At 38.6% G+C, this 17,663-nt stretch overlaps 1 protein-coding gene across 1 annotated transcript in view; it reads left to right on the plus strand.

Annotated features, from left to right (window-relative positions):
• hcn4 (hyperpolarization activated cyclic nucleotide-gated potassium channel 4) overlaps positions 1-17,663 on the plus strand; it is a 71,583-nt gene that overhangs the window by 33,242 nt on the left and 20,678 nt on the right. Inside the window, exons 4-6 of the mRNA XM_019360172.2 lie at positions 1,320-1,538; positions 12,622-12,768; positions 13,099-13,339. Coding sequence (XP_019215717.1) covers positions 1,320-1,538; positions 12,622-12,768; positions 13,099-13,339 — 607 coding nt within the window. The remainder of the gene's footprint in view (positions 1-1,319; positions 1,539-12,621; positions 12,769-13,098; positions 13,340-17,663) is intronic.

The raw sequence follows: 17,663 nt of genomic DNA on the forward strand, positions 1-17,663 counted from the left end.
ACACCACAGGATACATAAAACCGCAACAAAGCAAAGCAGATTTAAAAGTCATGTAAAATAAAGCAATCAAATTTTCCTGCTATGTGCAAGTATTTTTAGATAAATGTTATTTATTATACTTAATACCAAATCTTACTTTTACCCAAATCTAATTTAAATGTAAGTTAAACGATTTTCAAATGTAGTAGTACCATTATCTCTCCATCTCAGTGACTCTAGCATATGACCTGCCAAATTCCTTGTCGCTAGTTGATTTGATGCAGTTCTGACTAGATTATATTTGGGCATTTACTCTTTGTCACGTTGTTACAGCTCAGAGTTCTGTATCCATAGACTGCAGCTCCCAAATGCATCCAGTGTAAAGAGGCCCAGAGATGTGAAGGAAAAAGATTCATAATGTACTTACTTTAAATCCCTGTGTGAGGGAATGTAGCCTCTCATTAACATCAAAATGGAGTTTGTTTTGTTTCACACAGTAAACACTGTCTAATTAACTGCATTACGTACAACGGTTTTCAATGTGACAGAATAACAAATATATTTTTTTCTGAATTAATTTAAGCCTCAGGGCAGGCATTTCTCTGTTGGAAAGCGCCTCTTGTTTTTGCTCACATTACCTGGTAGAAGAAGAGGTTGTTAGTATTGATAACTGTGATTCAGTCATGGTTGGTTTGACTCTCATTCAAATTATCACAGATTTTTTTTTCTTTTTTCATTTTTTTGTCTTTTACAGTAGCTGTCCTATTATCTTGCTCGGTTATCACTCCTTACCTTTCCAGGAGGGCACTAATAAAATTGCTATCAGTCCCGGCTTTTCCACTGTGGAAATGAGTTTGAAAGCAATTTGGACATGTCACCCCCAGGAGAGAGTTGATATTGATTTGCCATGAACCACCACCGGGAACTAAAGGAAAAGGGGCAATTTATCTACAAATTAGAAAACTTACAGAGAAATCACATTTTTCTAAATAGCTGACCTACTTTCTGTCATGCAAGCCTCCAGTGTCTCACGCTCTTTCTGCTGATTCCCAGGGCTCTGTTTTAGGCGGCTACCCAAATGTCTGCTTGCTCCAAATGTTTGCATACTGAAAAGTATGTTTTACCCTGCCAGCTGCTCTGTACTGGACTGAGAGAGTTTGAAATGGACATCTGCCATTAGTTTTGTCTTAAGTAATTGCATGTGTCTGTGAATGTTCTGCCAGGGTGCTCTTTGACCTGAAATGTGCCATCAGCAGCCGTGTTGAGATTGCAAGAGAGCAAGCAAGGAAGTGTTCAGATGTTCTCGCCCTAACTCACCCTGTCTCCTCTGTTTCATCTAGAATGACACATGGGGACAGCAGTACTCCTACGCACTTTTCAAAGCTATGAGCCACATGTTGTGTATTGGGTATGGCATGTACCCCCCAGTGGGCATGACAGACGTGTGGCTGACCATCCTCAGCATGATTGTGGGTGCTACTTGCTACGCCATGTTTGTGGGCCACGCCACTGCACTAATCCAATCTCTGGACTCATCTCGACGGCAGTACCAGGAGAAGGTGAGTCAAGATGACATGCTATTGATGGTTGTGTTGTCTTGATTTACTTCAAAGAGAGGACAGTGGTGTGGATGCAGGATGCTGGCTTGTGCTAAGTTTAATACTTGTTTTTAGCTTTAATGTAGCAAGTTTAATTTGATTGATATTTACATATGGCCCCAAACTGACACATAGACAAATACAGTATGACAGTATGGTTCTGCTGAACTGGAGGTTTAACAGTCTAACACTGTGGGCCACAACCCTTCATAGTTAATATAAAAAATATAGATATTGAAAAGTATGAATTTACATCAGACCTAAAGTATATATGTTTGTCTTTCTGCTTTCTTGTCTGCTCTTTCTCTCTCTATGTGGGAAGTGTGCCCTGTAGTCAAAAACCTATTTTTAACAACTATGATGAAACATAATTCAAATTTTATTGGAATGACAAGGCTTTACTCTCAATACTAATATATCATAGATCAGTGATAATGAACGTCGTCTCATCATCTTTTCATTACAGAAACAGCCCTTTATTCAGGTGAGCTTTAATGGGGTTTTAAATCATTTATCACACCAAATAAGTAGATTTTAGAAAGGCACTAGATATATATTGTGATTCTTTTCTTTGCCAGCAAAAGTACAGGAAGCAAAATGATTAAAAATTAGTCCTCATTTTCTACATAATGTATAGACACAGAAACCAAGATTTCCCTGGTTTAGGGAAAGGAAAGCCCTGATGGTTGCCTATGAAGCCCGAGACATGTTCCACACTGCCATGCCCTCTGTGGGCCCAGCGTGGGCGATAATGAGCTGAACTGCTCGCCTGCCACATTACCCACTGTCTGTAGCGAGTAAGAGACAGGAGAGAACGACCTCCAGGGAATGGAGGCACAGGTTCGAGAGATCGCACCTAAACGGAAGAGGGAAAATGAAAGTGAAAGATTTCAGAGAAAACAGGACCAGGTAGACAGGCAGAGGAACAGATTAGCTAATGTAATGTGTGAGCAGGACTTCTTCAAAAGGAGAGAAACTGCACTGGATAAATTAACACTTTGCGATTCTGGGGAATGAGTAACAAATAGATTATTTTCCCTAAATTCCCAACAGTTAAAAAGTTGAAAAATCCAAAAAGTTCAGCATGTAAGTTCATGACTAATACTGATCTGAGAAGCTGTTTAATGAAATGGGGGCAAACCAGCTCCCACCACGACACGTCTGCTCCTCTGCATTAGAGATGCCATGCTGCCAAGTAGACTGAACAGCTGCTCTGCCTCAGCACCAGTCAGCATGTGCTACAGAAGCCCTTGGCTGCCATTTCTGGGATCGCCCCCTAAGGCGCCGTAAGAATCCCCCAGCCACTTGAAAAGTTTCCCCCGTGTTCCCACCGGTTCCCACAGTGCCTGCGTGGTTATTACTGCCGACTGCAATTAATTTTTAAGAGTCCAGATTCTCTCATTTATCTTTCCACAAGGCTCAGTGATAATGCATGCTCAGAGTACACTGTCACTGTGTGCTCATTTGGCTCTGGGAGCAAGATAGTAGTGATTTCTACTACACAGCACTGGACCCATTTCTCCTTTCTCCTTATCAGAGTTAGTTCATTCAAAGACATAAACCTTTTTCTCATATCCTGTTGCATCAATTGTGTGACAATGGGATCTGCTTGCTGCAGATTTTCCTTTTCCCTTTAATACCATAATCCACACGCTCAAGAAGCTGGCAATCCATAGAGGTTTGAGAAGTCTGGTGGCTGTTTTCATATGGCCGTTGGGCTGCCATGACAGGGACAGCTGTTCTTGTCTGTGGGGACTCATACTTCATAGAAATCTCCTAGCAGAGCTGGCATCACCAACACCAACTGCCAGCCTGCCATCATACAGGAAGTTATTCTAAACATTTTGGTTTGACTGAGTGAGTCACTGCTGTCCCATTAGCTTGGTTGCATCCCTTTAAATAATCAGGTCAGGGTGTGATGAAAGGTATTTGCATTTTCAGTAAAATTAGTTGACCTTTAATATACTGTTCACAGTGTGAGGCTTGGAATATGACAAAGATGAGGTCCAACTTAATAATTACAAATAGTGTTAGCCCTACATATTTGCATATGACATGGCAATATAACATAAAAAGTGGTTGTTCAGGTGTTAGGTGTGACATGATAAATAAGAGGAATTAAGGGAAAGAAAGAAATACGCAACATAAATTAGAAAATATAATGGAAGCTTGGAAATATGCAGCTGTAATATATATGAGGCAAGATCTACAAAAACGTCAACACAATAATCATAACATTTATGTTCTAATTTGAATTTGTTTTAATAACATACTCTGTAATTATAACCTGAATAAAAAAATTGGACATCATAGGCATAAAATATATTGCCATGCATGTACATGTTTGTTAACTCATCAGAAATTAAAAAAAGGACCTTTTTTACTCAACCGTTTCGAAAACTTAATTTGTTTTATAACTCAGTTTATTCAAAAACAGGCAGCGTGGTGGTGCGCTAGCTGTGGCCTGAGATGAGATTATATTAAATGATGATCCTAAAGTGGCCATAACATTGAGTCTATCTCTCAATGTTATCTCTGTGATAGATTGGCGACCTGTGCAGGGTGTGTCCTGCCTCTCGCCCAGAGCTGGGATAGACTCCAGCCCAACTGTGACCTTGAATTGGAATAAAGTAAAGTGACACTTTACAATCTTCTGTTATGATTTATGATAGTTTACAAAAATCTTTCCTTCAGAGGGCTGAAAAACAAACTCTGTTACAGATATGTAGGTATTCATGTTGGTCTCTTGTAAAATCACACTGCTTTATACCTAGTTTGGTGTGCTCACTTAAGCGATGGATAGCTGATTTTGGAACCTAAAAACTAAAAGATAATACACTTGGATTCAGTAGAAAATGTTGCCAGTAACTTGCGTTGATTGTTTGAACGCTGAAAAGGCCCTGTAGTATTTTTCTTTTCTTTTTATTGCTTGGAAGCCTGACATTGATATACCAGCGATGTTGTAAACTACACTGCAAAACTGCATAATTTACATGCACCAACAGCGCAAAGTACTTTGAATTACGACTTATCTGTAATGCAGACACTATGCAGTTCCATTAATCATAGCATGCTTTATGCTTCCTATTACGCAGTTGTACTACCACGAAAAGCTGGATACATGCTCTAGTAAGCAGATATATTGTACTATATGGCTATTGTGATTGTGCTGCAGATGACACTGGACCTGAGCCATCCAGCAAACAACCACATGGCAACAGCACAAATATTGCTCTCACAGTGGGGCTGAAGTAGATACTGACCACTGTTTAATGATTGAAAGAAATGCAATAATGGATCAGTGTTGAGCTGAGCAGCACTGATACCACATTTACCACATGTGCTCTATTTATCAGCTGCTAATTAGTTGTAAAAATAACAAAAACAAAAAACAACAGGACAAAAAAAATTTAAAAAATCCAACTCTTGTGCATATAGCTATATGTCCAAGATAAGAGGCCACCTGTCCAGTTGGCATGCAGGCATGATATCCAAGTAACTGGTCAGATGGAAACAAATCAGTGAAACCCATAGAAGGGACAATGATTAAAAAAACATACTTTATGCAGGATTCTCAGAAGTGTACACATGGGAAAGAGGAAAGGATGGTGAGGGGAGCTCTGCCTGCAAAGATGGTGAAAATTACCATCAGAAAGCTGGGGTATAATCTTTTCTGAATAGAATTCCATTAAATGTGGCACCATGTGATAAATGGCTGGGCTGTCAGATGCTAGTAAGCAGACTCAAATGAGCTCTTATGAAGCAGGCAGCATGTTAACTGTTACACCAAGTAGAGAGCACAGCAATTACACTACATATTCTGGGAGTTGGGGGAGCTGAATTGTAGTTTCCACTGAGATAAAAAATAAATAAATAAATAAAATAAAATATATTCTTGTCACCAGTTGTTAACTGTGTGTAAACAGATTAAGTAGTTTACATTCACTATGTGTTTGCTACTCAGCAGATACACCATATATCACATGTCAGTGGAAAAGAGATAGATTGCAGCCAACTGGAGCTGAAATTGGGACAATCTTTATCATTTCAGTCAGCACCTGAAGGATGGTCACTGAGTGGGATTTTAGACAAAAAATGTTTTCTTCTGGATAGTGATGCATTCTGTGGTGTCTTTATTTGAACTCTACCCTCCCTGGTACAACAGTGAGTTTCAATATTGCTTGTTTTTCAGATCAAAACATGAATAATTTGCTTTATGTTAAGTTTTACAGCAATAATAGTAATAATAATAATAATAAATGGGACAGCTTTTTTGTTTTACCAGCAATTTTATGTCATTAACCTAATTGTTGTTTACTCAATGGGTTATAAAGGACGAGAATGCTCCACAACTGTATGTCTAACTGTACTTGTTATTTCATACATTGACCAGCTATGTTATACCACACTGTAAAACAACATGAGCTGGAATCAACCAGACAGTTCATTTCATTTAAAGTGCAGTATCACCATGCAGTGTGATCCCAGTACACTTTACACTTAAAGAAAATTCATGAGAAAAAATAAACTGCAAGTTTATATTTTTAATCAAATAAAACAAACTGCATTAAACATGAGTGTTAAGAGGATGTTGGAATCGGAGGGGTTAAGCATCAACCAGAATCCCACAAGAACTCTCCTCTAGTGTCTCAGGCATGTTGAGAATCATTATCACACAAAGAGAATTACATCTCTCCAGATTTGGGGCACAAGATGGCTGCACATGTGACTGTGCATACAGGGTATGCCTGCCACTCCAGCTCTCTGTAAGCTGCTGCTTATCTGTCACTTTGGCTCTCTACTGTGGTAATTTATATAGTACACAGAGACAGAGATGGAGACGGCAAACAAAAGAGATAATCGTGTTCATTTGTAGGTGACTTGTGATCTTTGTTGTCTCACTTACCATACGTAAACTTTCTGGTGTTCTCATCCTTGTGAGTCTTTATACTAAAAGTTTTTGTTTGTTTGTTTGTTTTTTTAAATATTAACTGACTGACTGATGCTCTGTTTGCTGTTGGCAGTTGGTGATGAAATTAGGGATGCCCATGAGATAGCATGTTGTGGCATGCCAGTCCCAAATGGCTTTAGAAGCAAATGGCAATGGGGTATTTCAGCCCCTCCTTTTTTAAATCTCTAATTAACACTTGGCAAATAAACATAGCTCTTTGGGGAATAGTTAATAAGAGACCCAAAGCTGATTATTTGTGTGTATAGAGGCTCTAGAGATCCCCCAATCAAGACCATTGGAAATACAGAAAACAGTCATCAGTGGGAGACTGTGTCTGTACTTGATAGAGTTGTCCAATTCCTTGGGAGGAAGGAGGAATGAGAGCAATAGCATCAGAGAAGTAGTTAAAAAAAATGACAGTTTTACTGATTTTTATATTTAAGCTATTGTCCTAGTTTTGAGTGATGAACGTATAACTAAAAAAAAAGCATTAACATGGTCTTGTCCTGTATAGGTTAAGTCATGAGTTTCCCATACAGCTGAATCAAGGACAAAACTGTCAACAAGATGAGGGGCTTAAGTCTAATTCTGCCTTACAGTAAGAGCTGTTCCCATTAGTTGGGACCTGACTGATGGCATTAATCTAAACTCTGTTACATTCCTTTTCCTCTGTCTGCCACACAGCCTTTACTGCTGAGTCAAGGAGTGTTGACATGCCTCAGAGGCGCTCTAATTTTTTATTTTTTATTTATTTTTTTATTGTATAACCAAAATCAAAACTCCAACCAGTGTCAATTTACTATATATTTTTATGTCACGTGAAATGTGTGCTTTCTGCTTTCGGATTGTGTTGTCAAGGCTGTCATTTATCTTGATGCACCACTTTTAATCACTATGTATTCCTAATATAAATAACTATTAAGAAATCATACTCTCCTGACTATGTCCCTATCAGAGGTGTTACTGGCCTCTTGGTTGCTTTTGTGTGATAGAGAGTGTGTTGATTCCAGCACAGTGATGCATTTAATCTTGGTGATTTTAATCATTTTGACATGATGTTTACAAATGAACTGCTCTTATTCACAGAAAAGATACAAAATCAAAATGTCTTAATCATTATCATGGAATTCAAAGGTATATTGATCATAATATATACCTTAAAAAATATAATTACCTACTCCTGCTGTATTTAGATTTTGAATTTCTATATTAGTTATCTCTTAAATAAAATAGTGGTGTTAGAGCATTCCTGTAGCATGAATCTCTAATTTCTTTGTTACCAGTTTTTCATGATTATATTTGTCAGTGAAAACATTTTTGCCTAAATATGTGACAGATATCTTTTGACCACACAACTCTAGGTTAGGAAGAAGGCAGGAGAACACAGTGGAAATAAATACATTTTTAAAAAGTATAATTAAGTAACCAATATCTCTTTGGGGAAATAAATTATTCATGATTTATTTGGTAAGAATCTGCATCTGCTTAGAAAGCTACATGAGAGAAAAAGGACTCTGGAAAAAAATATGAATGTTTATATCAGAGGAAAGGCACAGACAGAAAAAGAATATTTTGAAAGGGACCTAGAAGAAATAATAGCCACATTATTTTGTCTGCATCCAGATATTTAACAAAATAAGGCAGCTTTAAACTTTTGGCTTTAAACTGCAGGAAGTCGAAAACCTCAAAAATATGTCTCCCATACTACATGTCCACAATCAAAAACACAGACAATCAGGGAGACAGACACATAAAAGCTGTATTAAAACAGAACTGAAAATCGGTGTAAGTCTCTTTCAATTAGATTCAACCAGTGATGGAAGAAAATACACAACTATTAAGCATAAGCTTAATGACTCTATAAAAAGCATGTCTGTAGAATTGTTTACTACAAGATGTTGACATGTTAGATGGTTTGTGCTAGCTTCTAATTAGCTTCTAATGGCTAATGCAGTGAGAATAGAAGCTACAGAATGGCATTTATACATTGAAATGTTGTATGTTCATACTGTGTGTGCCTTTTTAGATACAGCTGTGTGCTACTGTATGTGGTTAGTAGTTAAACTTATTTGAACAAGCCTATTAAAAGCAGAGAGTGTCACAATTGCAGCAATCAGGCTACATAAGTGCAGGCAGTTGCACTTGCGGTCAAGCTGAGGTGGTGTGTGGATACAGTGTGTGTGGATACATCCCAAATCACTAAAACACTGACTGTGGCTCCAAAAATGGAAGCTCAACTTCCCTATGTGGGAATTGTGGCTTTACTTTTTTACAGTGGTAGGGAAAAAATACTCAGATCATTCATCTTTTATTCAGTCGATGTATTCATTTATTTGGGTGAAATAGAAAATACATCAAAAGTATGCATCAACCAGGAAAAGAAAAAAAGTGTTTTAAATCCATCAATGAAAGCTAGCACATCAGCTGTCAGTTGTTCACTCCTGTGTCAGTAAAGCAGCTGTTAATGCTGCTATGATGATGTGTTTCAATGTGAAAAACAGAGGAATCTGTGTAAATGTGCCAGCTTTTAAAGTCAAAACCACAACTTGTATTGGCGTGGTTTAAAAACTGCCAGCGCCCTAAACAGTTGATTTACAGATCTCTGTTTTTTGTGTGTGTCTGTGTCGGTTTCTAGTAATAAAATGTCATAAAAGCAAATTTCTGTTTTTACAAACACTTGTTAATTCATATTAGATCTCAACAGGTCTTTTAGACGCTACTCCTCTCACTCAGCTACCTATAGATCAAGCACGTAAATTTGCTGACTCTGAAAATGACATAATTTCTACATTTTTGGTGATAATTTGAAGTCTATAAAGTAAAAAAAGTAAGCTCAGCTGCAGGTTAGAGATAAATATTTCCAAAGAATTTTCTGCTTCTCCCACTCTGACAATTAACTCTGAACATTCAACCCCAAAATGAATAGGTTTTTTTTTGTTTGTTTTTTTGCAATAAATCCTCATATATAACTGTAACGTGTACATCCAAGAAGAGTAATAACATGCATCAAATGAGCTGCTCGTCTCAGTGTTTCTTCAACAAACAGTGCAGGACTAATTAGGTGCCAAACGTCTGGAACTTTTTTCCCCTGTAAAACAAGAAGAGACAAACGCTACAGTCACTGCATCTTTAAAACAACTAAAGCTGAGTAAAATTGTCTAAAGAAACAAGTTAGATCAGGACATGGATACTCTTTTCTTTAATTCTCAATACAGAGTTACTATAAACAACCAAAAACATAAGGAGCTTGCCAGAACAAAAAAGGTAGCAATCTTTATTAAAGGTCAACATAGAAACAACACCACAAATACTCACTAATTAATACACTATACCTGTACCACAGTTAAAACATCTTTTATTTGGCCGCATCAATTTAGCGTTTTGTCATCATCCTGGACTTACCAGAGTAAAGGAAGGTGGGAGGAAAGCTAAGAAACATGAAATAATCATTATAGGCATTATAAGAGATCCATATTACAGCTGGAATCTTTCCAGTGTTCAGATAGAAGCAAGAAAATCTGATGGTGAAATAATTACCACCTAAATGCAGACTGATTTGATTTGGTCAAGTAGATCAGGAGAGCAGGGATCTTTGAGCAATAGAATAATTTCCTCCCAGAGGGGATTTTACCAGCCCATCATATCATCAGGAAAAAAATGCCTTCCCTACCCTACCCCTCAATCCCCCCTGCGCCCCTGATGATCAGTGCCTTTGCATCCAGCACAGTGATTAGTAAATTTGAAATGCTTTCAAGTGTGATGCCGAGTTACTCCGTGTAATACAGTTATTCATCAAAACTGCAGAAGCAATAAGACATTATCTTGCATTTGTTCACTTGACTAATACTCTTTTGTGCTGGGAGAACCAGACTGCAATATGCTACAAAGCTGTACATAAATTAGATGTTGAAAGTTCAAATAAGTTTCTCAAAGTGTTAAAACTTCATGCACAAAAAAAAACTAATTAAAGAAATGCACTGTACTGTAACATGTCTAAAGCAGAAGACAACAGTGTTAGACCTCATTCATAATTTGAGATACCTGTCATCTTCACCCTGCATCACATATAGAAATGACATCTTTGGTGCAATACTCAACAGCAACTGCTACTGCACCTAAAGATGTCTACGCTGGAAACATCTTGATCATCACCTACAGCATTTCTGTGAAATAAGTGTTATCATTGGATCAGTACATTCTTAATTTTATGCTAAAGGGATAGTGTGGATAAAGATTCAAACTCTTACTGTCACCCACAACATTTCTTATTCATATTCATGCCCTGACATTGAAAGAGAGACTGGATTAATATAAGCTCCACATCTTGTTTATGCTTTTGCAAGTATTTGACTTTCCACATCAAATTACACAGTGTTGCCACACAAAAAAATATAATTTACTTTGTTTGACATTCCTGAAAAAGTTGTTAAATAGAATAAACTATAAACTATTTAATATGATGGAACTGGTGTAAAACATATTTCAAGCAGTTTGCCTAATCTGCTGAGTTTTTTTGTCCAGGATTGAGAGTGGAGCCATGTAATAGTTCATAACTAGCTGTTCACAGTCAAAGGAGCCTTATCATCAATATGCACAGGGTGATTCTAGATTGCTTCTCCGTCTGTGAGGGATTCAAGGGCCTGGTCAAATAACTCTTCTAAATATGGCAATAGGAGGAAAGAGAGAATTTGACCGTGGTAGAAAGTGAGGAATGTAGGTGTCAAAAGCCAGTGCAGGGATAAAAGATGTCACAGTCAGAAATTAAAATCAAGCAAACTAAGGTCTTAAAATATTCTGGACATTTTATGTGGGCAGAAATTTTATTGAATAACATAAATTTTAGTTAAATTAAGTTTTGGCTATTTTATGGCGCTCTTTTAAAATTGTTGCACTTATTTTTCTGTACAAATATATTCATTTTACTTACTAAAGAAAAGCATCAAGTTCTTTATTGTATGGATTACTAAACAGTTCAGTAGTTGTATACCTGCTTGTTTATGAAAACCTGAATATAATTTAACTGTGATTTTTTTTCTTAGGTTTTATTTGTAAAGGACTCAATAAAGGTTTAAAAGAGGTCTTAAAAAATTGAGTTTATTTTAAAAATAGTGCAGGAGCCCTGGATGTTACTGGTAGGCACATTTTGGCCCCTGGTCAAGCCTCGTGCACCATATTTTGTCTTGCTCAATATTCTATACTGCAAGACTCAATTTGTTTCACCTGTATGTGTTTCTTGAAAATTGTAGAAAACAGTTCTTATTTATTTTAACAAAGCAGGAGCTTTGTATATTTGTAGTATTGTGAGAAAACAAAGAAGAAGGCTTCTGAGGTCAGCTGTGTTAGTCAGCGGTAAGTCTTCTGGCAGCATAGACATCGTGATCAAAGAGCACCACCAGCGTCACCCTATGAATGGTTAATTTCTTCTTTTTTTTCTTTTTCCTTATTTTCTTTCACAGCGGGTTAAGGATTCAGCCCATTATTATCTCCAAGGTGCTCCCAGTGTGCTTTGATCTACATCTCTGCTGCCAATGCTACAGAATCAGTCAAAGGCTTTTTGACACACACATTTAAATAGTTATATCTCTCAGCAACAGAGGATATTAATCCACAAGTCTGTACTGTAAAAACAGAAACACTTTGATTGTTTCACCTGAACAACATACACTCTAATCTATTCTTCTCTGCATGAACAAAAGGAATATGTATTTAATAATTTAAGATCTACATTTACTTCATATTCGCATTAGCTGCTGTAGCGCACTTTTAAAGGTCAGTTTGACTTTGCACTTCATGACTCTAGCGTTCCTTTCTCTCACCCTTATCTTTTAGAAGTTAGTACATTCAGTGAACAAATATTCAGGACAGTGTGACTTCCGAGAGAGAAAGAGAGACTTTAAGAGACCTGATTAAAGACTGGAAAAGTGCTATCTTTTTGGGTGAAACTTGAAAGGGCGCGGATGGCCATCCTGAATCCGTCTCCATTTCCTTGTCTGTCTGACCTCAGTACCAGCTGCTCCCCGTGGCAGTGTATTTGTGCTACAGCCCTATGGCCTTTGGATAACCTGATTGTTGTGTGTCTCTATGTCCCTGCAGTACAAACAGGTGGAACAGTACATGTCCTTTCACAAGCTGCCTGCAGATATGAGGCAGAGAATCCACGACTACTATGAGCACCGCTACCAGGGCAAGATGTTTGATGAGGAGAGCATCCTGGGAGAGCTGAATGAGCCGCTCCGAGAGGTGGGACAAGTGTTTCTGTCTTGCTTTAAAACATGCACATGCAGCTCTGATGCATTCGACAGCTTTTGCACTTCTCGACATTCCCTTCATTTCAATTCACATTCACTGACATTTTAGCCTTACACAATAGCACAGTGTGACTAAATAATCTCTTTTTTTTCTTAGAAAAAAAACTGGGTGGGGGGGGGACAGTAAATGATGTCTACAGAGTTGACATTTTTCCTGTTGTTACTCTAATATCCCTCATGTCCAATACTTTGAAAAGTCACTGAATTTTGTGCTGTGCTGTTGTCACTAACCACTGTTTTTAATGTCTTTCTTTTCAAACAGGAAATTATCAACTTTAACTGTCGAAAGCTGGTGGCATCTATGCCGCTATTTGCCAATGCTGACCCAAACTTTGTCACCTCTATGCTCACCAAATTGAGGTTTGAGGTGTTCCAACCTGGGGATTACATCATAAGAGAAGGCACCATCGGAAAGAAAATGTACTTCATACAACATGGGGTTGTCAGCGTTCTAACGAAAGGCAACAAAGAGACCAAGCTTTCGGATGGCTCCTACTTCGGGGGTAAGATAAGCTGCTTCTGGTACACCAACCAAAATCAAAGGTCACCTGCCTTAATGCACACCTTTCTGTGGAGCTTAAATCTACTTTGTTTTGATGATAATAATAATGCTATCCTTAAGCACTTTAAGAAGTTGGCCTGGGATTTAATTTTTATTTGTGATGCAGTAGCATTTGGATAGAGCTATTCTGGGTCTAATGCTAGCACATTGTGAGCTTGAAGTAGTATATTATGCACCGCTTGACACCTAACTTGAATATTCAGCTTCATGGTTTATGCAGGACCTTTCCCTTAATTCACATCATGAGCTGCCCCTTAAATTTAGGGCATATCCACATTATAAAAACAGTGCTTGCTGTAGTGCAACTTAAAAAATATGCACCCTAACGTCAAAGAGGTCAGGAATCTGTGAAATTACACACTATCAACTCCGAATGCTTAGGGCTGCTATAACCCATAGTTGTTATGCACTTAACTCGGTGTTATGTTCTTAATCAGGGTCAGATAATGCTTAGCCTTCTCTTGGTCCCAAAGAGCCTATGACACATGTAGGAGACAATGCTGCCATACTGCCCTCACCAAATACCAATTAATTTGCCCAGTGACAGCATATCATTTAGACTATACTGTTAAGTAATTAGAAGTGGTGGCAAAGCATTAACAGCACATGACCTGCCTGTGGAAGTTTAATTACGCCTTGCCTGCTCAAGTCCATCTCCATGCCCTCTCTCCAGGGGGTTCTACAGAAATAATGAAAAGATGGCAGGCAATCTATCTCTGCACATGCCAAAACTAATCAACATTTTCAACAACATGGCCCCAGCTCTCTCCAGGGCCATTTTGTCTCAAATGTTGTCCAAAATGTTCCAGCCTTTGGGCCCTCTACAGCGAGACAGGCTTCAGATTCAGAGAAATGTTCAATCTGCTTAAAGGCTTTTTTCCAGCACATGTATCCCAGTAATGGCACAGTTTGGGCGAAAGCTTGGCCACTTGAAGATGCTGAGTCAAAGCTACTCAAGAGGACTATTTCACTGAAATGCATTAGAGTAAATGCATCCCCATTTAGGTTCTTTCGTCCTTAAGTAAACATAAGTATCACAACACACAAAAGTACAAAAGCACTGATTCTGAAACCAAAATTGGCTTGCTTGCTTTAATCTTAAGCCTTGGATCTGTAATTATTTTCCCTTTCGTGTAATATAGGCACAAGGCTTTTGACTCCATTATCCTGTGAGTATTGCTGGCAGTGCCACTTCTCCTGGGGTGTAAGGGTGGGGGCTAGTGAGGTAAGCCTAGAGCCACTGGGAGTTTGTTACCAAACATGAGTTAGTCATTCATGAAATTAATTGGTACAGGATCAGCACAGAGAGTGTGTGGCACATGTGGATTTCAGTGTGGCTGTCAGTATCAGAAAGCATAAGTCTGAAAGCAGTGAGTGTTTTTTATCTTTGTGACTGAACAAAAATATGGAGATCCACCCTGCATAGATTGTAATGTTTTGTGACTGTGTGAGTAAATGAATGAGAAACAGAAACCATCCAGTCTTCTGTCTGTCTTCTTATTGTCAAACTGTGTCATTATCAGTGGGTCCCAGTTTGCAGTTCAGCTAATTGTGTGTGTATTTGCTCTTCTGCATCTCAACAAAATTACATACCCTAACTCATTCACTTATGGACTATCTGAATTATTTACACAATTATTTACTCAGCAGTCTGCTCCAGTTTGTTAGCTGTTGGATTAGCTCAAGCCAGAGAGCCTAAAGTCTAAAGTGGACACGACATGCCCTGGATGGGAGCGTCTGCTGGGCACACAGCGATCCAGATGAGAGGGGAAATGTAATGTGACTGCAGCACTAACGCCAAGGGACACATGGATCGGTGCCAAGGCTGCTCTCTGGATGCTGCTCTGGGCTCAAAAAGAAAACTGGTGCCCAGCACCACAATCCTCCACTTGCCTCTTTCTCTCCTTATAGTTCAATATTGAAACACTTAGTATCTGAACAGCATCTCTGCTACTCACTTAGCGACCAGACTGAGGAGGTTATTGTGTTGTTATAGTTCATCCTTTGTTGCCTGCAGTGTTGGCAGCACAGACTGTGGTCTCACTTGGTTAGAGTAAAGATCAGTGACCTTGTGGTGGCTGTGCATGCCAGTCAGAGTTGCTTATCAAAAACTGCCTTTGATTGTGCCTCTAAGATGGCTCACTTTGACTCTCAGTGAGTGGCTTGTAGTAGCTCTGAGTTGGTTGAAAAAAGGAAAGAAAAAAGACAGAGTCAGAGAGAGGGAGGGGACTGAAGAAGAGAGTTGAGTTGACTACACACTTTTCAATCTCCTGTGTCATCTTTTGGCTGTACTCACTCTGAGTGGTTCTCTGTAAATTGTGCTCTCTAAATCCCTAGTCTTGTGAAATCCTAGGTTAAGGAACTAATACTTCTCACATTTATTCTCACTCTCAATTCTTTCCCCCACCCCTGATCCCACTATCTGTGTTCAGACTGGCTGTGCTATATAGCTGCCAAATGGCCACCTTGACCGAGTGAGTCAGTGCAAGGGGCTTGCAGGAGCAAAGGCCCAGGTAATCCTTCAGTCCATAACCCAGTTAACACCTCTGCAGCTCTTCTGCTGGAGAAGTTATTTGACTGAATAACAGGATGGTTGATATCATATATAGAGTAACAGGTTGGATAGGATGACATATTTCTGTGTTTTCACACAGTGGAAGATTTGATACAACATAATATGTTGTGAGACATGGTTGGGCTGCATCGTCCAAACACTAAAGGTGCCATGCTGTCAGCTGCGAATATGATGTAATGCTGCAATGTTATGTGTACAACTGATCAGTCACAGCATTTACACCATTGACAGGTGAGGTGTGTAACACTGATCACCTCATTATAATGCAGTGTTTCGCTGGGAAACCATGAATCCCAAAATTCACATTCACATTACTGTGATACAGTATGTGCCATTCTTGCAGACCAAGCAGAAAAAAACCCATAGCAACACCACCCCCAACAGCATTGGCCTCGCCCAGTGGGACAATGTGCCCCACCACATTATAAAGATTACCCTGGAAAGGCTTGAGGACTGCTGCAAAGAATCCAAGGCACTGACCCAGCGTTCTAAGTCCCCCGATCCCAATCTAATAGAGCGTTCAAAAGAGATGCCAGATATGCCAACCCACAGGATCCAAAGGATCTACTGCCAACATCACTAGGTTGTCCTGTTGTGTCTGGCACTGCAGAACAACCAAAGAGGTCCTGTGTTTGGGGATGGGAATCGAGAACCAATTCTTGTAGAAATTCTCAGTAGAATGGAAATGTTAGTTTGCCTGCCTATCAATCCTGCTTATCAGTTCTTGCACTCGCACATTATGGATCAAAGGTGTTTTTTTTTATGATTTTGTTATATTGTGGTTAAGGAGTATACACTGTATACACTAAGTAGTGCTTGCAGAGTAAAATATATGCATTTTTAATCCAATTGTATTATTTCCTGGTCAGTAGTAAATGATATGTCATTGCTTTCACCAGTTCCTACACTAGATTTCTTTAAAGGATTTGTATTTGGTACTTTATTTACCAGGCTTTTTTGAGCCAAAACAGCTGTAAATTTGTAGATTTGAATATTTTCTACAGTAATGTGCAAAAAGCCTCAAGACAGTTCTCATTTCTTTATATTTTACTTGGAAAATGGAAAATATGTGAATTCATTTACTGGTGCGTGCAGACATGCATGGGAATACATTGTATATAAAGCAAAAAAGGATTTTGCACAATTCTAAGGATCTTGAAAGTCAGTACTTTGTAGGGCAACTTTTATTTTTCAACACAGTTTAAAGTCTCTCAGGTAAGTGTTATTTGGACTTTAAGAAGCTTTCAGGAATACTGTAATTCTCCAGGCTGCATTTTCCAGATGTGTCTCTCAGATCATGCGTCTTTGCTGGATTATTTCCCTGTTTCTAAAGAACATGATTTTCACATATTTTTCAGATGTAGATCTTTTTTAGGTCTCCCCATTCTTTTGTCCTCCATTTGTCGAGTTTCTTCTGATTTTTTAAAGACATTGCTTGCATACAGAAATATGTCATCCCCTATGGTTCATCCTCTAATTAGGTGGTTTTTATGCTTAAATGGTTTAGTGTTTAGTGTAAAACAAAACAAAAATAATACAAACAAACAAACAAACAAACAAACATTCCTCTAAAATGGCCAACAACAGGCACAAGAACTGGACTGAAAATTAGTTAACAGTCAGCCAGTGTCCACAGAAAAAGACCTTGAGAAAGCCTGGAGGACTATCATGACAACAAAGTCGGGTTCCT

Source organism: Oreochromis niloticus, linkage group LG1 (assembly GCF_001858045.2).
Source record: "Oreochromis niloticus isolate F11D_XX linkage group LG1, O_niloticus_UMD_NMBU, whole genome shotgun sequence".
Lineage (NCBI taxonomy): Eukaryota > Metazoa > Chordata > Actinopteri > Cichliformes > Cichlidae > Oreochromis > Oreochromis niloticus.